The sequence below is a fragment of the Pyxicephalus adspersus genome, chromosome 8 (assembly GCF_032062135.1).
Source record: "Pyxicephalus adspersus chromosome 8, UCB_Pads_2.0, whole genome shotgun sequence".
Classification (NCBI taxonomy): Eukaryota; Metazoa; Chordata; class Amphibia; order Anura; family Pyxicephalidae; genus Pyxicephalus; species Pyxicephalus adspersus.
Window position 1 is genome coordinate 10,506,172 of NC_092865.1, and position 27,029 is coordinate 10,533,200.

General features: G+C 37.9%; 1 protein-coding gene across 1 annotated transcript in view; it reads left to right on the forward strand.

The window, feature by feature from the left end:
* TNNI3K (TNNI3 interacting kinase) overlaps positions 1-27,029 on the forward strand; it is a 134,877-nt gene that overhangs the window by 55,623 nt on the left and 52,225 nt on the right. Inside the window, exons 19-20 of the mRNA XM_072419475.1 lie at positions 1,373-1,425; positions 7,488-7,620. Coding sequence (XP_072275576.1) covers positions 1,373-1,425; positions 7,488-7,620 — 186 coding nt within the window. The remainder of the gene's footprint in view (positions 1-1,372; positions 1,426-7,487; positions 7,621-27,029) is intronic.

The following is a 27,029-nucleotide window of genomic DNA, read 5'->3' on the forward strand; positions in this document are numbered from 1 at the left end:
TGTTAACGTCTATGTCAAAATTAGAGAAGCAGAGCCAAAAATCAATACCATTTATAAATACAAGTGCCGCAGATGAGCCATCTCAAATAAACCCCTCTAAAGGGGAAATAAAGCAACTAACACAACAATGCTACAATCCACAGGACATAAACACAAACTATGCAAGTACAGCAAAGGTTCTTCAGTATCAGCATATTGGCATACAGCAAACTGATGAATTTTTCACAACAGAATTGTGCTAAGTGTTATACAGGTTAACCTGTGATCACACTCTACTTATTATTTTTCACAGGAGCACACAAAGAACCTTGTAAACTATTTTTAAACCAAGTTTGTTTTTTGGGAAGAATTTTATCTTTTGTTCTACTGAACAAATCTGCATCTTTCGTACTGTAGTGTGCAAAAAAAAAAATATTATTGTATATTATTATGTACATGCCATTGGCTTCCGCAGGGGAGGGGCATTTGGACCCTCCTCCCACTGCACCATGTAAGGAGAAAAAACTTCCTAGTTCCTTTGGTTGGCATTTATGTGTATTTTTCTGGCTGTCAATCAACAAAATCTGGATGTCAGGACGGAAAAACTGATCGGCGGTGCGGTACTAGAAAGCAGAATTTGTTTCTGCAGATGACATATAGCTGTGACACATGCACACATTGTGACACCTTAAAACCTAAGGTGTCACTATTAGTGAAATGCAATCTCTTCAGATACTGTTCTATGCTTCACCAAGTTGAAAGGAGTCAAAATCCAACGGCCGTTGGCTTGGCCAAGAAATAGATGCTATGTACAATAGCTCAAGAAAGGTGTGAGCTCTAAAACACCTAGGGGGAAGAGTCTAATGACCCACAATGTTTAGTAGAATATCCCACAAGGGAAGATGGACTGCTGGGGACTGCTCCTAGTTTGTGACCACTGTAGAAAACAACTACAGAGTAGGTATCAGAGAGACAGACTATTTCAGTGTCAGAAACACGCCAAAGATCAGGGCTGGCTGTGAGCCGATGGAGTCAGAAGGCAAAAGACTTTCAGCCACAAGGTAAATTGCAACTGAGTGTTTGGCACTAATGTAGCCAAGTTGCACTCTGTATGCCTTAAGTGCTAGGGCCAATCATGAGTCACTTCCTGATTGGTGGAAGTTCTGGTGGCCAAAACTTAAAAGTTCTTTTTTCTAGAGGAAAGACTTGTGGGAAAGGTAAATTTGGATGTGCCGATTTTCATACCAGATATTTGTATAAAATAAGAATATATACCGATGCAATTAGCTTCAATAACTATTCAGTGATTTCTGTAAAGCAAATATTCACTCAGATTCCGGGGTTGCTTAAAATAAACAAAGTGAAAAGTATTTTGTTTTTTGTCTGTTTACAGAGTCAAGATTTCTTCAATCGGTGGATGAGGACAACATGACCAAACAGCCCGGGGTTTGTTTTTTTAATCGGTCTTTCTGATTGATGTGATACAATATGTAACCCTTGAATGATACAAATCTATTTGTGCGACAATATAGAATCTGGAATATCAGTATGACAACTGGGCTGTCTAAACTGGCATAGGGAATCTATCCCATCAAACCCATTAAACCTATTTTTCTTCATTGAGAAATCTCCACCACTGTTTTTATACATTGCTCAAATCCAGGATCAGGAATAATTTCCCAAAGCCTTTTCAGCCATAAAGAAGGGGGACCTATCGAACTCCCTATATGTGTTGGCCCTGATTTATTAAAGTTCTCTAAGGCTGGAGAGAATACACTTTGATCAGTGAAGCTGGGTGATCCAGCAAACCTGGAATGGATCTGGTCCAGGATTCAAAACATTTGCTAGCAAATAACAAATGATTTTAGGAAATCCATTCCAGGATTTTTAGATAACCTAGCTTCACTGAAGAAAGTGTATTCTCTCCAGCCTTGGAGAGCTTTAGTAAATCAGGGCCGTTGTCTCTAACCAAAGGCATTCTTAAATTAACATGATTTCTATACATTTGCATATACATTTCTAGCACAAATCTTGCACTGCTTCCTCAGTCAAGAGCTCCTGTCCGCTCCCTTTGCCTATTGAGCCTCACTGTTGGCCCACCACTGGGATGGACCACCTCAATGACCAATAGTGAGGAACAAGCAGCAAAAAAGGGCATTACTAAAACTAGCTGTTTTTTTCATGATTATTTTTTGCTCACTTGCAATAAACCTCCCAACCAATCTTGATATTCTTAACATGGGGAATCTTTAAAATGTTTTTTAGATCTTCAGGGAACCCCTGCAATGATTATTATATCCACAGCTCACAGTATATTAGTGCGTTGGTCTGTAGGAAGAATGCCTCTTACATTGCTGGCCAAAGGGAAGAATGTCCTCCTTACAGATAGCCAAAAAGATATTTGGTTTAGGGTAAACTAACTTGAGAGGCACACATTGCTCATTATTTAACAGACCGGGTCAGTTCCTTGGCACAGCCCTCTTCCTACTTTCACATCATAGCTCTCTTCTCTTTTGGAAGGGTCTAATTAATGTCTTTGCTGGCAACTTTCACCCCCTCACCTTCCTTTATAAGCTTTTATGTAGCTGCAGGGGTGAAGCTGGGGCTGTTCACATCTTCCCTGAGATGGTAAAGTCCACCTTATGGATGTGTGCACAAGGAAGGCTTTACAGGTAAATATCATGCTAAAATATAATATAAGCATATGTATTCTTAAAGGTATATTTTGCTAAAATCAATGGCCCACCAACAAGCTCTTTTTATTGAAAGTCTTCTAATCTATTCCCTATAAAAGATTTTTCTAGACTTCTAGGTACATTTGGCTCCTCACTAACCCTTAAGACATTTCTATATACAGTGAAATATTTTATACCTTATATAAAAAAAGGAAAAAGTTTTAGAAGTCACGAAGTTAGAAAAAAAACATATTCTGGGTAATTGTGTGGAAATTTTGAATATTTGTCAGTTATTTTATTAAATAATAGTCTCTGAAAAGGTTGCCTGCAATTACATGGCTGATAACCGTAATTTCTTTCTTCGGTAGAAATGAAATACAAAAAATGTGGGACATTCGTGGTTATGTTGTTGAATTATTACTATTTGCAATGATTTGCAATGCATTGTTTGTGAATGTCTTTTTTCTTGGCAGAAGAAATGCAAATTTTATAGGAATTCTGTCACCTTTGCCCTTTTTACTTATGTACTACAATTATGAACTTAAGAAACCTAGCTATTTCAATTTAGGTTGTCTTTAAGCCCCTGTGCTAATTGAATAGACATCTATATCCCGAAAAAACATATAGGCCACACATAGGGCCTGATCTCTGCCCAAGTCAACCCACTTGACAGAAGCTCCCATGCTACCCATTTCACCCCAAACTATGAGATGGATTGTGCTGGAGCCTAAGTATATCATCCACACATGACAACATTTGGATCTTACCAATGGCCTGCTCATGTCTGAGTAGTGTATCATGGAAGCATGTCACAAGCCACCCCTAGAAGCACCAACACTGAACACATATTGAAGCAGAGCTAAGCCAAATATAAATATAAGTAGTAAACTTTTAAGAAATCTGTTACTGAATTGACTACCTACTAAATGTACATCCTGGGATTAAAATCCAAGAGGGCTTTGAAAGGCATTAAATGTCAATCAAAGCAAAAGTGCTTTAATGTGGCCCTCTTACCTTAAAAATATTTTACACCAGATCAGGTTCACTTTAACATGGTCTTCAGACTTGGTTGGTAGATGGTCAATCCAACCAAAAAAGATGCTTTTGATTTTTATACATTCTGATATCCATGGGCCATGATCTTTCGGGAGGGGGTAGGAAGTTTCACCATTGGTGTGCTCAACAATCATGAGAAGCTTTATCATGATTTAGCCCAAAAAGTCTTTATACTTGTTTTGGATCACCCATTTTGGCTTGCGATTAGGTTTCTCCCAATTGTACATTGTTTTCAGATCATCTGACATATGACTATGACTGTTATGCTAATTTGTCCAGTATTTTACCAGCCTGGCTAATTATGGTACTTATGGTCAATATTAATAACAGCAAAAAACTGTACGGCCAGTATTCTTTTCTGATAAAAGGTAGGAATTGTAATGTTAACTAATAAATGTCCCCACTTCTCCGATACTGTAAAGCATATCTAAACTCAAGAACAAAAATGTAATATATTACAGTTTACCAATCCTTGGATGTGATGGTTGCATTATGTCTTTTTATGGCAATTTTCCTCTAATTGGAGAAAATTGAGGATAACAATTTTCATTTTACCTAGTAATCATGAGGATGGCACTCTACCTGTCTTTTCATCTGTGAAGGTTCCTATTTAAACAGGTTGTTTTATATCTAGTAGTAGTCAGTCACACGCAACTGGATTTGTTCTTGTAATGTTGTAGATGTTTCATGGCTTTCCAAGCCACTTCAAGACCTACTGATGAAGGTAGGTTGAAATGATGAAGTGGCTTTGAAAATTGCAAAATATCTTCAACATTTCAAGAACAAGTTCAGTTGAATGTGACAAACATACTACTAAATATATGTCTCTTCATGTCTACAGGCTCATTTATTCATTGTATCTATGGAGGGAACCAAGGTTGTTGACACAAGTCAGACTTCAAACTTGTCTGATTTTGTTTATCTCTATTACATTGTGGATTGATGGCGAGTTACACTATATCTTTTAGATGTTTTTGTGTCGAATTTTATATAAGAATGAAGTGAGAAACACAGGATCGCCATCAGAAATTTATGGACTCCATAAACTTCCGCCCCCCCCCCCCTTCACTATGTGTTGCAAAATTCAAGCTCTTTTGATCCAGGCACAATACAGAAGTACGCCTCCCCCCACCCCCCAATAGTGGCCCTGGACAAGAACACTGTACTTCTGGTACAATCAACAAGTATTTTCTGTGGTTTCTGAAAATGTTTTTAACTTGAAAAACTGAAACAAATCCAACCATCACATGGCAAAGTGCAATATATTGTTTTTTTAAGTGTTTTTTAGTTTATTGAAAGCAGAATCTTCTTGAGAATCTTGAGCATGGTTTCCTTTATGCTCATTTAAAGATGACGCAGTAAGGATATACATTTTGCATGTTGTAGACCTCAGCTCATTGGGCCTGATTTATTAAAGCTTTCTAAGACTGGAGAAGGTAGATTATCAGAGGTGAACCTGGCAAACCTGCAATGAATTTTAAATTAGCTGGCAAAAGTTTTCAATCCTGGACCAGATCCAATGCAATTTTGCTGGATGACTTAGGCTGAAGTCCAGTGTTTCTCAACCAGGGTTCCTCCAGTGGTTACTAGGGGTTCCTTAAGCAATGAGCCATTTGTGCATTTCAGGTCAGTTTAACTGATGCTAATAATCCTTTTGGCTGTCTGTAAGGTGGCCATTCTTCTCGTTGGTCAGCAGTGTAAGAGGCATTCTTCCTACTGACCAACATGCTAATATACTGTGAGCTGTGGGTATAGTAATTATAGCAGGGGTTCTCCGAAGACATGAAAGGTATTTCAAGGCTTCCCCTGTGTTTAAAATGTCAAGAAACACCTCTCTCTAGTCTAATACCTTTTTTTTTGCAGCTTTGCAGAGCTTGAATAAATCAGGCCCATTGGGTTCTGAAACTACCAATGCACCAAGAGGACAGAACCCAATCCTCGCCAACAAATAAGAACCATCATGAAATACAAATAAAAAACTATAAACTCCCCTTGGCTGTTTTTTCAAGAATGATATAACAACCACTTTCTTGTACAAAAGGATACCAGCTAAGCCTTTACATGTAATCTAAAATTCCTGAGCCCATAAAAAGTCTGCTACATACAGCATAAGCTTAACTCAAGCCAATGGTGTTAGTGTGGCGTTGCTCTTCCCTCTTGTTAGACAAATCTCATTCTGTTTTAAAAGGCAAACTGTATTGTAGTCTGTTTCCATGGCATCGGTGAGCATGCATGGTTCTAATTACTAGTAGAAGCTAATGACAAGCGCGTGAATAATGATAAGGAAAGAAGGTTGTTAATAATGGAGCATTTCTTTGGGATGCTAATCCAGACAATGCTGGGTTTGGCCCAGTAAGCTGTGGATTTCAGATACGTCTGCCAGCTAAGTAGAAACATGTTTTGTCAAGGGCCCATCTACCCCAAGCTCAGGAGAAAACACAGCATGAAATTACACTCAAACAGATACACAAATGCAAAATGAGTCCAAGTGATTGATATATTTTTTTTTCCTATGATAATATGGCCATTATCAAATCATGTGTAAAGTTACTCCATTTTTACAATTGATTTTAGAGTGAAGTTGGCACCTCAGATATAATAATATCTGAAGAAATATACAGTATATAAAATGGTCTAATAAAACAGAAAAAGGAAAACATTACATATGACTGGAGATTGGAATTGCCAGGGTCCCAGCTCCACATTTCAGCACCATTCCGCAGGAACACATGGACATGAAGATATCAGGTGGATTCTTGCCCATACACTTTTTGCCTAAAGTGCATATATTATTAAAAATATTGTTTAAATTGAGTAGGGAACTTTAGAACCTCTGACATGTTTTATTGCTGTATGTGTCCTCACTGGATAGATTTGTTTTTTCTGATTGTTCTGGTCACCTTGTGTTGCCCAGACAAAAAGTGATGGAAGTTCCAACAGTTTACATTGTTCAATGGTATACACAGGAATAAAGGAGAAATCTTAGAATGTCAGCACCTGTTAAAATAAAAACTGGGGATAAAGTTTGAGTTTTATCCACAGGTGGATTCACTTTAAACTTGGGTTAAACTTTTGCTAATCCCTTCAGCATTTGGCCAGGTAAACATTGGCTTGGCCCAGATTACAAATGTGTACAATGGGCACTGTTCCAATTGGAAATGTCTCCAGCTTATGGAACCACTGTTTTACCAAGTAGATCTCAAAAGGGTTTACTTAGCTTCCAAAATATACATTGGTTTAGTTTCAGTGAGTTCACACTTCAATGTTCAATTTTAGAATGTTTTCTGAACAAGGGGCACACTAAACCTGGGCATGTTCACCTAGCTCTTATTTTGTCTAAGAGAGATTTTCCTTCACCATAGAGAAGCATTTATTGAAAGAAAATTTCTCCAGTGGGACGGGCTGTGGTTTTCGGTTTATTAAAAAAATGTTGAGGGGTCATGTATTTTATATGGGTTGTTGCCATGTATTGGCAGCCCATTCACTGTGAACTGCCTACAAAAATCACAGAGTTTTAACCTATAGTTGATCCAGGGAAAGGTAAAAAAAAACCTTATACAGTGTGATGCAATACGGAAAATAAATATTCTGATTCCCAAAGGCAATCAAATATTCCTCAGGTCAACATTTTTGAACAGCTCAAGACAAAGTATGACCAATTTATAAATATAAGACCATAAAACAATCATAATAATTAGTTTCCACAATGTCATATAAACCAAGAGGACTGTGCTACTTGATGTTAATAAATGTAACACTTCTTCCTTTGTGTTTTAGAATCTCCGTTGGATGGCACCAGAAGTCTTCAGTCAGTCTACACGCTACACCATAAAGGCTGACGTGTTCAGCTATGCCCTCTGTCTTTGGGAACTACTTACTGGCGAAGTCCCATTTGCTCATCTAAAACCAGGTACAATGAATGTTTTAACTGTGATTCCTATCATATGTTGCTTCAGTCAATATCCCATTTCCCTTTTATCGGACACTGGCATACAACACTGTGTTTGAAACCCAGTTTACCCCAAAACTCAACCAGACAATTGTATTGATTGGCGTTATTGTATAATACATTGTATTTATTAGGAGTGCTTTTTTAAGTAGGAGTGCTTGGCTTTAGCTGTACACTTGTCCACACAGCCAGAACCTCTTATGCTGTTTAGATTCCTGTTTTGATTGCACTTGTCTTACAATTGCTTACCACGTACTGCATGTGACTACAATGTCGACTACATATTCTACACATAGACATACTTCTCATGTAGACACATGGCTTCAATTGTAATGCAAATATCCTAGGAAAAATAGTCTGGCATTTAATGTTCTTTTTACCTAATGTTCTTTCTTGGTGCCACAATGTCACATCTGATTGACCTTCCAATGGCTGTGTTCAGAAATGAAATTGCTTAGAAATGGAGTGTGCAAGCACAATTGGTAGATATTCTGTCCACCACTTTGCTTCCATACACCTTATATTAATTTATTATCATGATTGCTATGAGGATATTCCTTGTTCAAATATTGGTTTAATTGGACTTTTACAAAAAATCTTCCATTGTTCTTGGCTCAGCAGCCAATGCAGTATGGTTGTGTTTTCAGCATTGTGTTGTGTGAACACTTTGTGGGCGTTTCAATTCACCAGGACTACAAAGACCCTGTGCCATTTCAGGCTGACTCACACTGTCTGGTATATTTGCACTCAGACAAGAACGTCAGCCAGGCGCAATATTGTGCAACCCTACAGAGAAAGGAGTTCAGCCTGCATATGTAATATGAAAAAGTAACAAAAATGGTCACAAAGATTGTCAATTCCTACATATATGGTTAACAATTAAATCCTATTCGTCAGCATTACAAACTTGTCATTAGAATGCCCCCTTTGCTCTGTACAATTACGAATAACTTTCGTTAGTCTAGGGCAGTCTTTCTAAAACTTTTTACTCCAAAAGAATGCTTGAAATAATTTTCAGATCTTAGGGAACCCTGATTAAAATGAATTATTTGGGATTTGTTTAGGAAAAATTTCCGTCCTGTTCATAGGTAATCAGGGAAGAATGCTCCTTACGGTGTTGATCAGTTTGCCACCCTTGGTCATTGGTGTTATATTTTGACTTTGCCAAGTGTCATTGGACCAGGAACTAATACTATTAGATGTGAGGTCAATCAGCCAAAGCTCAAGATACCCTTTACAACATCTAGAGCAGTGTTTCTTGACCTTTTTACATGGGGGAACCCCTTGAGATAACGTTCAGATCTTCAGGAAACACCTTCTATGGTTCCTTTATCCAAAACTAACAGTACATTAGTGTGGTGGTCACTAAGAATGCCTCTTACATTGCTGGCCATTGGGAAGGCTGCCACCCTTATAGATAGGAAAAGGATCATTGGTGTCAGTAAACTGACCTGGTAGTTAGAAACTTTCCATTGCTCAAGGAACCCCTATCAATCTGTGGAGGAACCCTGGTTGAGAAATATTGCTCTGGAGGAACCTTGGGGTCTGGATTACAATAGCTGGAAATTTAATACAGCAAAATCTTTAGCTTATTCTACATCCCTGTAGACTTCTTCATTTAGGGTTCCAGGCCAGATGACTGGTTCTACTAAACCTTTTCTCTTCCCCTTGACCACTACTTCCATTACGTCATCACGCACAATCCCACCGGTCCTGGAATATGATAGGGTCCCAATAGAAGTTTATGGTAAGCACTGACTCCAGACTAAATGAGCATTGCACCTAATCGCAAATTTTAATTGCTGACCCGAGTTGAGATTTAAATTCTTTATGATAACTTACACTCTAATTATAACAAAAATTAATTCATCTTTAACCTCTCAACCATTATAATTGCTAAACTAATCCAAGGAGAGATTTGATTTTTCTCTGCTGATGTGAGCGATCTAATAGCAATTTGATAGATGAGATCTGACATAGTACAAATATTTAGAATGTTATACATTTACATGCATACTTATCCTAACCAAAAAAAGGTTTCTGGATCTTAAGCAATGAGAACTGATTGGTGTTCAATTATAATTATATGCTTATCAAATTTTAACCTACAATTTCTGTGCTTAATCACACACTCCCACGCTGTTATTTGCATATGGTATTTTATTTTTTAACTTAGATGTGATAAAATGTTATAACGATTTCTAAAGTTTAATGAGAAAAGAGATGAAACCTCTAAATAGCATACACGGTGGGATATTTTTTTGTATATGGTTTGAGGAAACGTAAGGAGAAGCTAACCCAATGGTGGGCTTTACTTCTTCTTTACTCTTTTTTTGCTTTTTTTGTTTTATTTTTAAATATACCTAGGGCTCTATTTATAAAATAGGATGCACCCAAGCACACTGTGCTCACAGAGGCTTATAGCGGGCTTATAGCGGGCAATGGTGTTCAGGACAGGATAATAATAATAATATTAATAATAATAAAAGCAGCCTTTCTTGAACTTTTTAACATGGGGGATCCCTTGAAATAACTTTCGGGTCTTCAAGGAACCCCAGCTATATATTCTATATCCACAATTTATAGTATATTAGCATGGTGCTCAGGATCCCTCTTACATTGTTGCCTATTGGTAAAGCTGTCACCCTTACAAATAGACAAAAAGGTCATTGGTGTCCGTTATGATCTAAGAGGCACAATTTGCTCATTGCTTAAGGAACCCCTAGAAATCTCTGGAGAAACTCTAGGGGTCCATGGGTCCTTGTTGAGAAACACTGCTATAGAATGTCATTTGAGTGACAGTTCTAAGTCTGCTGACATAATTTTCAAAATGGTGGCAACAGGGCATTTGGGTGTCAAAACAAAGGGAGGCTTGGGAAAAAAAATCCCTAAAATATCTTTAACATTATGGGAACATTATTGTTGAAACAATTAGTTTGATGTCAGGGTCTCTTTAATGTGTATGCAGGGCCTAAATACTTTATCCTGGTTTTGTTGATGTCCTTGTTCTTATAGATACTCAATAATGAAAAAATCCAAAGTTTTTGAGTTTTCAGAACTACAACAGTCGAGGATCAAAGCCCAGTGGGGAAATCTCTCACACAGGTTAAAGGCAGTTAAAAAATCACAGGGGAATCAGAAAAAATATCTGTACATTTATACAATTTTATTGGCAACTCTGTTTATAAAACGGGGAATCAATTACTGCCATTGAAATATATAGACCTGAAAGATTCCCACCAGGGATTGGTTTAGGGAATGTCAGTGTAAGGAACTTACACGTCCAGGGGTGCTGTGGGAAGAGGTCTGGAACATCCCGTATAGATCCCGTATGGTCTAATGTCCACCAACGTATGGCCATATAATGTAGCACCTACCCTCCTCATTCACATCCGTATGATTATGTTATTATGGTACAGCTACTTTTTAAAGAAATAATGAAACTCAGCACCAGATTTTATCGGTCTCCACTTTTTGCTACGAGCAATCATTTTCCTGGATTTTATATTGTAGTTACTAGTTGTCCAGCGCAGTCCTCAACTATTCTTTGACCTTTGCCAGGAATACCTTGAGCAATAAACCTTCACCCTCCATATATTTAATTCCCCTTTGATGAGATTTTGTGGTTCAGTCACATGAATAAATCTGGTATTTTATTCCTCTTCTTGGACTCTGATTTAGTGGTTAATGTTTCCATAATCTGATGGATGATAGATATTTGATTCAATATATGCCAAGCCTAGCAGCTAATAAATTAGATTCCTTATGTAATCTAGAGGAGTTGGTCTTGCAATATTTTTTTTTTCTCATCCAGAAGACATTGAAACAAACTAATATTTTTGTATGCCTTGTGCATTTCATCTTTTTTACGTCCTGCTCTCCTCAAATTTAAATATTTGAGTTCAACAGCATCTAAAGAATATGAGTTGAACTTGGATTATTATGAGAGGGAGAAGGTCAGAGCTTCAAAGTAGAGGCTAAATAGAGGCGCTGGATGAGGCGTACCAAACACTTTCAAACCGTCGTCTAAAATGAATTTGAGGACATATTTGCATATTGAAAAAAAGAACGCTTCTACTTGCCATGCAACAGATGATAAAATACAGCTGGAGTTTTTAAAGGGAAACTCAGTTTTGACTAAATCTGTTCCTAAATTATCTAATATATTTCATTAGATTCAGAATTTTAGTATATAATATTAAAAATTTCTCTGTTAGATTTGCCTATTCTATAGATATGTAGAGGGGGGATGAAGCTGAAATCTGTGCTAAACTAATATTGTGTGAAAAAAAGAGTTAAGTGTATTCTTATTTGAGTCTCAGGGACCATTTATTAAGAAGTGACAATCATGTTTTTTAACTGATCAATGCTGAGGGAGCCAATCTATGGTCTATGGCCATGCCCATTTAACCTAAATTGGTGATCATAAACTCCATTCACTTGAATAGAAAAATGGGCACCACTTTTTCTGGGTACAATCAGTGCTCATGAACTTAAATAGCAGCTGCTGATTGATTAAAATCTAGCAGTAGAAACCACTAGTGCCCTAGATCTAAAAGTGCAAAAGAGGTCATCAGAGTATTCTCAATAAAATCCATTGATATGCATTGTAGCCTACACTTAGTGTTCTACAGTTTTAAATCAAACTGGCTATAATAAAGTGGTGATTGGACTAATCACCAGGAAAATAATAAATCTGTTGATCACAATCTTTTATTGCAACTGGTATAAAGTAGTTTCTGAAAGTTTCTTTTGAAAAACATATATTTTTTCATCTGTTTGTTATTGCTAATGGTGTTATTTGTGTTTTGATGTCACCACTTTTCCAGTAAACAAGTTGTTCCATGTTTGATAAATGAGCTTTTTAGTGTTCTTTGTATATTTGTTGCAAGTTTGTACTGTAATGCAGCATGAAACAATCCCTGCATTCTTCCTCTTTGAAAAGTTCAATAAAGACTGACCACCACTGCTCTCTCTCTTGTAGAGTTATTGGTCTTGTATCCCCCTCCCTGTAGCTTTTATTGGGCAGCCTGTAAAGGGAGGATATTTCGGGCCTCTCCCACAACTCTGATTTCTTTACAGGCTTCATACAGACCAGTGGTGAGGTCAGAACTATATTCCCAAGGTTATTTATCTGTTTTGGTGCACACAAGGTGGATTTATATTCTTTTTGTTACACTGTGTGCATTGCAAAAAAAAGTATTTTTTTAAATCACAGTTGTAATATTATTTTCCACACGTTGGAACCATAAAAGTGAAGCTTGATTTTGGGGTTATAAAAATCCATTAAATGAAAAGAGGTCAAGGGTTCCATTGTGGTTGGGACTCCAAGAGATAGCCAAAAATAGCCCACAGAGAGACTACAGAAGCAAAAGAGAGTGAAATAACGGATGACTGGCCATGCTGGTGGTACAGGGTATGTTGGTATGCATTGCATGGACAAGTTAGACTCCATTCAGCCACAGGAAATCTGCAGGGAGAAAAATAGAGAAAAGGGGATGGCCTTAGGGATGATTTAACTTTTAATGAGGCTGCCATGTAGGGTATTTGTGGCTAGGCTCTTGGGAAGGAGATTCTGATCTTCTGTGCCCACTGGAGACATTGTCCACCCTATAGCTCTGCTGTCTGCACAGGCTTTGTGCAGCACAGTGACGATGCCTCTGCTATTTTTCCAAGGCATTTGATGCATACAGTTAGCATTTGATTTGTTATATTCGTGAAAAGAATTTCTGTTGGTTCTGCCATGGATCCAGTGTTGTCCTGTGTTATCTTTGGTAGAGTTATCCAAAACAGCATTATCAGCTAAGTCTAGTATACCTCCCTGGTCTACCTGTCATGTTATGGAGAAGAGAGATGAAGTTGTTCTTGACTTCTGGTGACAACACTGGTCTATTATAGGCACAGGGTAGTGAGGGAGTATTGCAACTCTAGAACATATGGTCTGATTTATTAGAGCTCTCCAAGCCTGGAGAGGATACACTTTCTTCAATAAAGCTGGGTGATCCAGCAATGGATCTGGTCCAGGATTCAAAACATTTGCTAGCAAATGGCTTTGAAGAAATCTATTCCAGGTTTGGTGGATCACCCAGCTTCACTGACGAAAGTGTATCCTCTCCAGAGCTTTAATAAATCAGGGCCATAGAGGGTGTTACTTGCAGAAAAATGAATGCAGCCACCACATCCAATGACTGACACGTTGCAATATTTAATAGGCTTGGCTACACTCTAAGTAGTAAGAGGTTCTTAGGGGTTAAAAAAACTTTCTTTAACTGAGTTTCGAATTTTCATTTGCCTCTGGTACAATAACCAGTAGACCTCGGTGTCTGGCAATTACCGACAGACCACGATGTCTGACAGTTAGGTTTAAAATGTGCAGTCTGTACCGTCCTTGGCAGAGAGCATTTATACTGACAAGTAGGGCAGGCTGGAAAATCAGGGACACAAGCAAATAATTGCTGCACTTATTTCTAAAAATCCAGGCCAAATTAGGATATTTCTGAAATCCAGGCGGAATTACGATTTAATTGCTGAAGTTTAAAAGGTGATGAAATGTACTTTCATTTTCTTTATTTTTACTATTTTACAGTTTTCAAACCTCTTAGATTTTAGTCTACGGTGAACTGTAAATGTTAAAAAAAGATCATGCAGATGGAAAGTGGAGGATTTTTTTTTGTCGCCTGTGACAAAGATCAGGCTGCGTGGGGAAGAAACATTTTAATGATCAAAGGCTTTGATGACATGTAACGCAGACCACGTTCAGATAAAAGAATGAGACACCAATTAGTAAATGAACTTCAGTGGGAGCAAGTTCAGGAGCAATATTATCTGATCACAGGATGGAGGTTTTACAAATCAATCGATCTGAAAGGAAGAAAGAGAATAAATAAAAGGGGCGATATGGAAGTGATTAAAGAAGTACAGCTGGATAGCATTCATATTTTAATGTGACGGTGGTAGTGGGCCAGTGGCCATATTGCTGTTGGTGGGACAGATGTATTTGTAGATTTTGGAGAAGAATGGAGATGACCATTGTTGATCACCATTCTATAGATGCTAGTTGACCCTTTGTTTTACTTTCTAAATACCTAACCTGAAAAAAAAATAAAAAATGTGTGAAAATGTAAAGCCTTTTGGATAGAAAGATTTCCGTCAGATTTTCGCTGCTGTCTGTATCCCCACTGGTTAGAGTTACCCTATTTTCTATTTCTGATGGCGACCATCATTTCTGGCACTGAATGTCTACAGTCGGGTGTAAACCATACGCTATTTGTACATTCCCAACAAGTCTTTTTGCCAGAATGAATTAACTTTCATGAGCATAGTTAAAGGTGTCATGTCAAACCTTAAAATGAACAAATCAAAAAACAACAAAGACAGAGATTTATGCAGGGTTTTCGGCACAAACGGTGTATTAAACATACATTAACAATGTTTATAATAGGATTTGTCAATTTAAAAAATGCCACTGTACACAACTAGTGGTTGGGTATAATCATTGAAGTCATATGATTAATTAATACAATACACAGTAATCAAAAGTTGGTTTGAACCACCTTATTATCCTTGGGGTTCAACCACAGACAAAGCAATTTTTTTCACTAGACATATAACAACTTATCAATTTATATATTGTTGACCATATACAATGTTTGATCATCAAAGCATGTTGTTGGATATACTAGACGCGTTTCGCCAGATACGGCTTCTTCAGGAGTATTGACAGCATGAACAAGCTATAATTGTTTTTTGGCATTTATTTTGCTCTTTTGTCAGCGTCTTTACTTTTTGTAGATAAATTGGGTAAATTAAAGCTAACGTCTTCCCTTCACACTTGCACAGTTGAATGCACTCTCCTAGGCTGAGATTCCTTACTTTGATTTCACTGCACACTGTGAGCTCCTCACAATGGGCATTAGAAAAGTCATAGATGTCGAACATCTGGCATCAACTAGCCCTACTGACCTGTTGCATTTTATTGCTGCATTTCAGGTTAGTATGAATGTGATTAGGTTATAATTAAGCATTGTATCACTATGTTGATTCAAAAAGAAAAAAGGAACTAGGGAAACAAAAATGTAACTTTTATTGTAGAGGAACCTACTTGCTAAGGGACACAGCAGGGAGCATTTTAGTCTGCTGGTGGTTCTTATGGGTGGAAGAGTTACCACTGGATAGAATTTAGACATCTATGATCTGGAGGATAATGCATAATTTAGGAAACAGTTGGCAAGGAAAAAAACACTGTGAACTGCTTGCGATTGTCCACATTAGTTTGCAAAATTGATAAGCCACCACATCATTCAAGAGTGTATAGATAGTATATGACCCAAGGCCTCCAAAGTGAAACCTAACCATCAAAGTAAATCTCAACCACTCTGCAATGGATATTGTAAAATTCACTTAATATTTCTCAATTAATTTAAGTATATATATTTTAAATTGTTACACCTCCTGGACTTTATTATTTGCAAGCTCAGAGGCAGAATGTTCCACGAGCCCATGTCCACACTGTCCCCCATGTGTTCAGTGTTTCCTTTATCAGCTCTTGTGGGCCTCTAATTAAATCATGGCAAGACAAATTAGTCATGTCTGTCTATCCCTCCCCTCATTATTATGATACAATATTGATATAAGCCGTGCTATAGTTCCCCAGATATACATTACCATAAATTGATATTTTCCCCTTTGAAATGAGTTTTATATCCGTCATGATCGTTTAATTTTACATTCATGTCTCACCCATCAGTAAGAGGTCACAGTGAACTTGTGATGGGCCCTTGCTGGGAAGCCGTCATGGACAAGAAGCAGAGGGCCAATTAAGTGTAAGCGTGTAGCGTATCTTGTACCCATCTAATTAACATTGCAATCTCATGACAGCTATTGATGTAAGTGGTATATTTATATGATTCTAATTTGGCTGCAGTAATTGAAGGCTTTTAGAAAGATTTTTCTTAGCGCAGACAGATAGAGCGCTGATACATTTTTAGGAGGTGCAGCATCATAAAGTTTGATTTTGCTTGCTAAAAGTGCTACCCTTTGAAATTTAAAGGGGAACTTTAGAAAACAAATTTAGGTATTAAACTGAATATTCTGTCTAGGATACAAAGTAGCTTTGCTAAAACAGAGATGCTGGATGAACAAAGTCAAAGTGATCTAATAATCTACTCCCAACCCACTTTTACTTACCAGTCCATGATGCTTCCTTATACCATTACTGTAACAATGGCGTTATTATGGCTCTGTAATATGGGGAGCTTCACCTGATGTTTTTAGGCCTGAATGGCCAGTAACAAGGTCTATACAATGTCATGTAGGTAAAACAGTGGCCTCATCCTCCCAAGCAAAAACCAACACTAAGGAGTATGGATGGGTAGGTACACATTCCGTGATAGGAGGGTGGGCTCTAAATGGTCAAAGCAACAGTAAAACTATTCCATAGCACCCTTCGATAATCACCAAAACAATATACATAAAAAGATTAATATTTTAATATACATACTATATTACTATAGTTGTAAAATTATATAACTATAGTTAATAAACTGGATGTTCCAATTTGGCTTCAATGGGATTACAGTTAAAATGGAATATTCACATAAACAATTCTCCTGTAGTACAAAGCAAAATATAAACTTTCAATAAAAGACATAAAGAATTCCCAAAACTGTAAATAGCTTGACACAAAGGGCACATAGGTGGGTGAGAGATGATCCCATTATTTTCATGGCTGATTTTGCCATGCAGCATAAATGTTTTTAGGATTATAATACAGCATTATTAACTATGTTTCACAATTTATAAAGATAGGATATAATTTCCAGAGTGCTTTGTACAAAAATTCAAACAATTTACATTTCTTAGTATGCCAGCTACCAACATTCTAAGTACATTTTAGAGAAAATTTTATTAATTTACTATGATTCTTTATGGGATTAGGTGAATAAGCAAAACTACCCAACAGAAAACCACATGGGCCAGGGTTGTCAAACCATAGATTATATTATGGATGTTTTATGTAAAAGTTGTACAATTCAAGCTGGTTCGCTTTCTCTACTATATGGCAGTGAAAAAGCTGCAATACCCCTTAACAGCCCAGGCCTGGAAATGTACAGATAGTAACCATGGTGTGCAAGCCATTGTACATTAACTTACATGCTATTATATAATTGATGAGCAGGTAATGGAATAGGCTTTACTTACTACCAGTCCAATATTAATAAAATCACCATGAATAAAGTCACCACAAAAATAAAGAATTGTTGTTACCTGTAAAATACATCAGACAAGGTTAGGTTCAATTAGCTAAAATTATAATATGCCCATAATATGCATGTTTTTATTATTTTTTGCCATAAAAAATAAAATTTAATGAAAATTTTGGAGCAAATACATTTTTTGTTTTCCTTCATCATCACTAGTAGGCAGAGCTTTATCCAAAAATATATTTTTGTGGTGACTTTAAGTAACAGTTCTAGTTCATAGCAATCCCATATTCTTCCTGTCTGAATAACTCTTTTTATGTTTTGGATAAGTAATAAAGTTTACTTGTTTTACCCCATGGATCGTAGAAGTCATGAGTGACTACAAGAGTTTCTATGCTTCCTGTAGAAATGGTGGTCATATTTGGATATATTTTTGACTTTGTGTCCTCTAGTCATACCTTTTTGTTCTGTTTGAGGGATGTGATATTAGGTTATGCAAAATACATTAATCTGTAGGACTATGGGAAATCTGAGACCCATAAAGAGAGGCCCATAGCCGTAAGAAAAAAGACACAGGGCCTACATGACAGGGGTGGGAAGCCTAGCCGAGGGGTGTTAAAGGTTAAAAAAATGTAGTAAGGCTAGAGGGGGCTGTGCTAGTGTGGAGCGTGGGGTAGGAGGGGATTAGGAATAAGATGAGTTAAAAGGGGCAGGACGGAAGTGAGAGGCCCTCTTTTGTAAAAAAAAAAAAAAAAGGTTCCCGCCCACCCACTCCTTTTATAGTTATAATTTGAAAGTGTGGTTAATTTTAGCGCTTGGGGTCTTGGAAGGCAAGGATCCAGTGCATTGGTAAAGTAGTGGAATTTGGCAGGGGGGATCCTCTTTGGTGGGGTCTCCCCCCTTATGGTGAATGGATGATTATGGCTCCTGAGGCGGTGCTGGGCGGCTAGGGGCCAAGGTGGAGATGTTGGAAGAATTAAAGTCCTGTTGGGTGTAGATTTTGCCTTCTGAGACCTGCAGCCTGGTTGTTTGGGTGTATAAACGGGAGTATGGAATTTGATAACATTATGGATATTGTTGTTATGGTTATGTATTAATAAAAGGGACAAATTAGGTTGTTGGTTAAATAGGGTATTTTCAATGTAATATGTTTGCGTTATATAATCCCGGTTATGTAATAATAAAAATAATTGGAGTGTTATGTTAATGTATGCTTGCAAATCAAAAGTGTAAATGTATTTATTTATTTGTCATTTTTTTTATTGGAAATGTGTTAATTACTTGAATGGGTTATTTATTTAATGGTGTTTAAAAAAAGGCTGCTTGCCAGCCAATTTAAATCCAAGATTGGTGTTTGGGTATTTAATGGTGGGGGAGTGGTTGGTAAGCAGGTGGGGAGTCAGGGGAAGGCGGAGGTTCTGATGGTGGTGGTGAAGGATGGGCCAGAAAGTCCGAGCTACCCTCATCATGAGTCACAGCATTCTGCCAGGGGCTCAACTGTGGTTCCATCCTAAGCACAGAGATTGGGTGAAACGCGTCAGATTTCGGGTATGTTGCACCTGACAGAGTAAATGACTGTTAGGACCGATAAAATTTTTATTAATATTATTATTATTATTACACAGTATTTATATAGCGCCATCATATTAAGCAGCACTGTACAAAGTCCATAGTCATGTCACTAACTGACCCTCAAAGGAGCTCACAATCTAATGACCCATTAGTAGGGACATAGTATTAGTAGACAGAAGTGAATCCTATCCTTGTCTATGAAGTCAAGAAAGAAAAACTTACTCATGTTGACACTGTATACCTATAGCTTATTTTAGTGTGAATTCTGATAAACAGAAACATGAAGTGGTGCAGTTATTTTGCTGCATAGGTTGCCATGAATTAATTAAAAACCAATCTCATATCCACATTTTTTTCATTGTATAATGTCACTGACATAATGTAGCCCTTCACATGGATAATTACTCTTTGTCGATATGCCAAGACATATAAATTAGTGAACATGGTGATCCTGGATTGCTCACACTTTTGCTGCATTGGTTATGGGGATATTTGACAAAACACTCTTTGTTCCTGTTACAAGCGTCTCACATGTTTATGGCTCTATAATGGATGCAAATGAGCATCCATTAGCCATATTCTCTGCATTGTTAATTTTTAGTGCATAGGAGACAGCAGATAACTTGGTTGTTTTTGAGTTAATTAAAAGAGTTAGCCGGAGCAAAAGAAACTTTAAGACATCCCCACTTTCTAAAAATAGGTCCTCATGCCCCCTCCCTGCTGATAATTTGATAAGCTCCTCTAAGGATGGCCTTCCTTTGAAAAAAAAGTTTGCAATAAAAATATATAAAAATGAGAAAAAATATGAAAAAGACTCAATAAAACAGCATAAAAAGTAATGAAAAAATGCAAAAGCATTTTATATGGAGAATAGGTATCACTGCCTGCTATACCCTTCAACTTTACACCACAGCCTGCAATTTACAGCCCATTTTAAAATGCTGACCAATGTGTGGAGCCTGTAGAGAGGTATGTCTGCTTACCACAGTTCTGTGATTGGTTTAGAGGTCAAATGACTTTAAGAAGCTTTTTTAGAAGAGGCTGGGAATCTGTCTATGCTCTCTATTTGTTCGAGGGGGTGTATCTAGATTACCTAACTTCACCTAATTACTTTTGTGACTTCTTGAATTTCAGCTTGAGTTATTGAGCTTCATAAACAGGTTTCCTACAGCAAAAGATCATTGAGAAGATGTGAGATGGAGTCTAATGAATCTACACTACTGGCTTTTTGGCAGAATGCATAATATATATGCGATACAGCCCATTCTTAAAATGCTGACCACGGTGTGCACCGTGTAGAGCAATGTTCCTCAACCAGGGTTCTGTGGAACCGTAGGGTTCCTCCTGATGTTGCTTGGTGCTCCTTGAGTGGTAAGCAATGTGTGCCTTTTATGTCAGTTTAAGTGGCACTAATAACCTTTTTTGCTGTAAGGAAGGTTGGCATTCTTCCCACTGGCCAGCAATTCTTATTACTGTCTTCCATGTTAAAATATTGTGAGCTGGGGATATAAGAAATATATAAATTATTCTCTTGAGACCTAAAAGTTATTTCAAGTGTTTCCCATATTAAAAAATTGAGAAGTAGAGACTTATTTCTGCTTCTTTCAGCAAAAAGAACTGTTTGGCAAAGAGGTCACATGACATTAAGGAGTCCTTGCAGAAAAGGCTGTGGACCTGGCTATGCTGTCTGGCTGTTGTCCTGGTTGGACCGGTGTTTAGATGACTAGAAGGGCTGAACAGAATTATAGTGAAGGCAAACCAGCCTCCACATATATATTCCAACTATGCGTTTACATCAAAAATGTATTAACAGATGAATGCAGGGTCAGGTAAAAGAAAAGTGCTTAGTGATAATGTGAATTTACACTTACCATGTCAACATTATTCAAGAGGAACTATGATCTATCATTTCAGTAATTATAGGCTAAAATGCATTAAATGTATCACCTACAGGATTCCAGGGTACCTTGAATATAAAAGGAAAATGGAGAATGATGGCTTAGCTTTCAATTTATAGAATTAAAAAGTAATTAACATTTTATATCAGTTGGAATTCAATTACAGTGTTCACTTCCGGAAGAGCTGCCACGCAGGGTCAGTAGGCATTGGGTTCATATAGGTGAAAGAAAATAATAGTGCATTGACTGAGAGTGGGAAGTGGATTCAAAGAAGCATACTTTTAACTAGAAATTGGCTTTAATTTGCTAAAATGTTGAATTTTACACATGAAAATATGTGAAAAGATGTGTTTTTTTTTGTAATACTTTTTAAAAAAAATTTAAGGCAGGACTCCTCCCCTTTTGTCTTTACTGCCACGGCATTAAATACCGATGGGAAAAAATGCAGCCACCTGGGCTACATAGGAGGTCACATGTCCCAGGAGGCTGTGGCTGCTCCTTCTGCACATGCCCAATCTTGATCATGCACAGAAAGAGTTTTTCTGGAATGTAATAAAAAAATGTCGATCTCACACATGTGCAGTGAAATCGGCACATTTTTTTTTACATTTTTAGGATATAAATTATCGGGTGATTAAACAAGAACCTGGAAGAAGATGGGTGCACCCGCTGACCAGTTCACACTAAAAAGATGAAGGAAGACAGGATGGCGTGGGACCTCCTGGACTTGGTTTGCGGAGGGATCGATGGCTTTCCACCTATATAGGTAAGTGTCTTTTTTTTTTTCTGGAGGTTTCGCTTTAATACTGCCACTTTTTGAAAAAAAATTATCAGAATGATATAACCCTTTAAAAACTCAAACGTCAGTCGAATTACCCTCATTCACACAATACGCCTAAACTGCGCCAATCGGAGCACTAATGCCGTTCCTGTACTAAATTGCTTGCGCTGTCTACAAAATGCAGGCAATTTATTGACGTTAAGACAATTGCAGCAATTGGTAACACGCTGCCGCTGAGTAAACATTACAATGACCTAGAAAATAGTCTTGATTTTCTATGTCAGATGGAGACGCAGTCACGGTTACCCCGGCAACCTTTAGATGTTTTTCGGTGAATGCGATGCGCGCTATGGTCGCTGAGAAGTGTCAGCTGGGGACAGAACAGGCACAGAAACACATACACAATACTGTTTAGCAGTGAAAGATGGCCTATGGAAACATCACACATACACTGGATTAAGTAGTGTATTGTCATGCTCCAGCCTTTCACTGGGAAGCCGGCTGAATTGATGAATGGTGCCCCAATTCCAGAGCCCGGTGCCGTACAAGCCTCTAATTTATATGGTAAAGTGTTGCAGTCTATCTTATGCAGCCGCTGATCACACGGCGGCCTCTTATTATCAGCTGGATGTTGTAGTGGACTGCAGGGTGACTTATCACACAGCACTGCGAGCCATGGAAGACGGGAGAACATTTTCTATACATCGTTTTTTTATAAATATAGATACACATTTGTTCAGCTAGGGTGGTGGGAGAATTAATGTAGAATTATACAGACAGCAATTTCTCTAAGGGGGTACTGCTGGGAAAAATGTAGAAAAAAAGATATACAAATGTATACGATGATGGTTTTACGCCAAGGTTATCTCTATTTCTCTGTTCTCCTTCTTCTCTTCTTCCCTTCTTCGTTCTTCTTCTCTATCTCCTCCTCCTCCTCTCTTTTCTCCTCTCTCTTTTTATTCCCTCTTTCTCTCTCTCTTCTTCTCTTTCTTCTCTTCTCTCTCTCTTGGGTTCAGGGCCAGTTTTTGGGCAAAGCAAACTAGGCAATTTGCTGATTGCTTTGCATTTTAATGGGTATAGTCAGCATTGGATAAAACATCCTTCTAAACCAGGGGTGTCAAACTGAAATTCACAGTGGGACAAAAATAAAAAATCGCGGGCCAACCTTGAAGTTTATTGAAAAATTGAGACAAGCTAAATCTTATGAGTGGCCCGCAGCTAGATTTCCCTCTTCATTGAAATAGCACCCCTACTACAATTCCTGGCATTACTTGTGTCTATAAAACAGTCCAATGTGGAGCCACGCATAGGCAAGGAGAGCCCACTGGTCTATAGACGTGAGTGATGCTGGGAATTGTGGTAGCGGGGCTATTTCAGTGGCAGGCCAGCAGTAGTTCATATTTAGGATTCCTTTGGGGTAAAAAAAAAGGATGTTGCGGGCCAGAGTTTGACACCCCTGCTTAAACCATTGACCATCAAGGTCAATGGCTGGAAGCCAATGACCTAATCAGTGGTGGTTTTAGGGTAGGGCAAACTGGACAAATTGCTGACTGCCTTGCATTTATTAATGATTATATCCAGTGCTGCTAAAAACAATCCTCTAAACCAATTCTCAAGCTTTTTATATACCCTTGAAAACACTTTGAAACCCTTGAAACCCTGACAATGTTAGGAATATTCATAGCTCACTAAATTATCATGGTGATCAGTGGGAAGAGTTCTTCTTATGTTGCTGGTCAAAGGAAAGAATGCCACCTTTACAGATACCAAAAAAGATCATTGATGTCAGTGGTAACTGACCCGAGGGGCACAAATTGCTTATTATTCAAGGAACGCCTAGCTACCTCTTGAGGAACCCTGGTTGCAAAACGCTGCTCTAAACCATTGACCATCAAGACCAACGGCTGAATGATGCTCTCCAAATAACCAATGACATAGCCAGGGCCAGTTTTAAGGTAAGTCAAACTGAACAGGTCCACAGGGTCCCTAATTTTTCCAGAGCTCCAAATGACAGAAAGACAGATTCAGGAGCTTGAATGCTGTGCATTTGGGGTCCTCACTTATTTAGGCCCCATTTAGTCTAAATCTTCTCTTGACATAGCTTGCACATCATAGCAATAAGGAGAATAAAACAAGGCACAATGCACAGAGCCATTGACCAGTGTGAAGCCTGGTCCACATTTCATGTATGCCCATGTCCAAAACCAACCCTGTTTGTGCATTTACACGTGTTCAGACAGGGTCATCATGGGAAGAATAGCTCATTACACTCAACTTTCAGTTTGGTGAAGCCTACTTTTCTGACAGGTGTGCCCCACCAAAACATTGGGATGCAGTAAAAAAACAAAAAGTTACATGCAGACTCCTGTAAAGACCTGCAAGTACCCAAATATTCTACTTATGTTTAACTTACAGTTTTAGTCTGCACCAATGTTAATCCATATGTCTGTATGTGATTCCAAAGTCCCCTTTTGATATAAAATGACATGTTAATTGCATTTATATGTAAAACATAATTTCAGCTTGAGTTATTAAGCTCCATAAGCAACAGGCTTTCACCAGCAAAAAGAGAAAACATTTGAGATGGAGCATGATGAAGCTCCACTGGGTAGAAGGAAGCGGGTGGAAGCTCAAGGGTAAAAAATTATATAATATATTATTAAAAAATATAATATTGACTTAATAAATTCAATATTTCTTATTTTCTTTCCATAAACACAAAATATTATTTATTAATAAGTCCTGGTTATAATAAAAGATGAAGGTTATAGAAAAGCACTATAGATTTCTTTGAAATAGTTCCTTGGTGCATACTAACCTTTTCAGAGGTAGATCTAACACGCAGGATGGGATATTGCTGAGCTTGGATTGATGTGGAAATGCTGTGGATTGACAGCCCATTTTATGGGAAAAGTCACTTTTTCCATGTTAGAATGTTTACAGTTTATAAGCTGACATATTTGTATACAAACACATTTAAAAAGGAAACTGACTTCTGTAACTGTGCTCTCATTGATCAATGCTTTTAGGGGTCAGCATAGTGTTAGCAGTTGCCAACATTCCTGAAACAATTCCTCAGCCACATTCCTATGATAAGAAAACATGGTGATACGTTTGCATGCTGCCTACTACATCAAAATATTGTCCCCTTTCTATAGGAACAATTTTGGGGATGGTTGGGGGGGGGTGCTTTAGGAATTACAAAATAGAGGACTGTTCTGAGCTTAACTTCTTTGTGTGCTACTTTCCCCCACCTCCTAGATTGTAAGCTCTTCTGGGCAGGGTCCTCTCCTCCTCCTGTGTCATTGTTTGTATCTGTCTGTCATTTGCAACTCCTATTTATTGTACAGCGCTGCATAATATGTTGACGCTATACTTCTGTTTATTAATAATTGTAATATTACCTGCTACAAACATGAAGCCAGTAAAGTCTGAAAAATGTTATGACTCATTATAGAAGTAATTATTAGATTGTCAGTATTTCCCTGTAAAATCAAATTCTAGATTTTTTTTTTGTTTGGTTTGCATAAAGTAGGTTAGACCCCCGGCCATGATTTTATTTTTCTCTGCTTATTGTTTTCCATTAGTGGACTTCTCCAACGGGAATACAAGCAGCAATAAAAAGGCCTTTCTTCATGGAGAAGAGCTAGATGCTCAGATTTTATTACCATCTGTGTAATTTCCCCACAATTACTGTACCGACAATACCTTGCATAAATCTGTATCTTTTAAAATGTCTTCATTTATTATTAAAATGAAATGTTTTTTTCCTAAATGTTAGATGAGAGGAGTGCAAAACTGACCATAGAAACATTTTCTGGAAAGTAAACTATCCGTGACACATGTATTGTATGTGCACACATTACAGTTAAAGTTTAATACCTGTCGAACCTTAACTAATTAAAGAGACCATGTCATCAGCTTAAAACATACAGGTAAAAAGTGTTTATGTGCTTATGTTTATGTTCCATCATTTTTTTCCTTTTCAAAAACATTTTTTATTGACATGGTTCTTTCGAGAAAATCTGACTCCTCCAGGTAAAGATAGGCTTGGAGCCAAAAGAAAGGAAGGAGTGTGGAGGTAAATCCTATATGACAGGGTGCCAAGAGCAATGGCAGGGTTAAAGATAATCCTAGAATAAAGAATGGAAGGAGGAGTAAGAGGGGTGTGAATAAGGTTGAGGCAAGGGGAAGGGCAAAACAGTTTAAGATGCTTGAGTAAAAGTTTCCTGCACGCCCATGTGACCCCTTTTTAGTTGGTGCTGTATGGGATGATTTGGTTCAAGGTTGGCAGCTGGGATTCTGGGAGGCAGTGGGTTTAAAGGTGTTGTGGAGTGCGGGGAACCTGTCTTTTGTATGGGTGTCCTCTGATTTTGGAAAAAGAGGTGGTAAAAAGGTAATTCCCTTTAGGCTGGGAAAGGGTATGTGTACGGCTGATATAGACACCTCAGCCAGGGTTGTGGCAGCTGGGAGCAAAAATATAAAGCTATGGTAGCCCTAGACTGATATGACATTTGGGTTTTGGAGGCCTTCCAGGAACAGCAGCCAAAAAAGGGTCATGTTGGGTTACATGGGCCAGGTTGAGTTATAGTTAAGTTATTGATATCTGTGCTATGTCCCAAATAAAGTGAGAATATTGTATGATGTTCGAGAAATTGTGTTAGTTAAGAATGGCTGTTTCAGTAAATTTTTTCCAGTATAGAGATGTATGTGCAAATATTGGGAACTTGGGGGCTGAGAAGCCTAGGGATGGCCTGTTGGGGGGAGGCTTCAAGGCTGCCCTAGTGAAAAAGTTCAATAGTGTATCCTTCTCCATCCATGGACATCATAGCCCTCTCCTCTTCTAGAAGTGTCTAATTACTCTCTGTGCTGGCCCAGCACCTCATCACTTCTCTTTTCCTCCCTTTGTAAACTTTC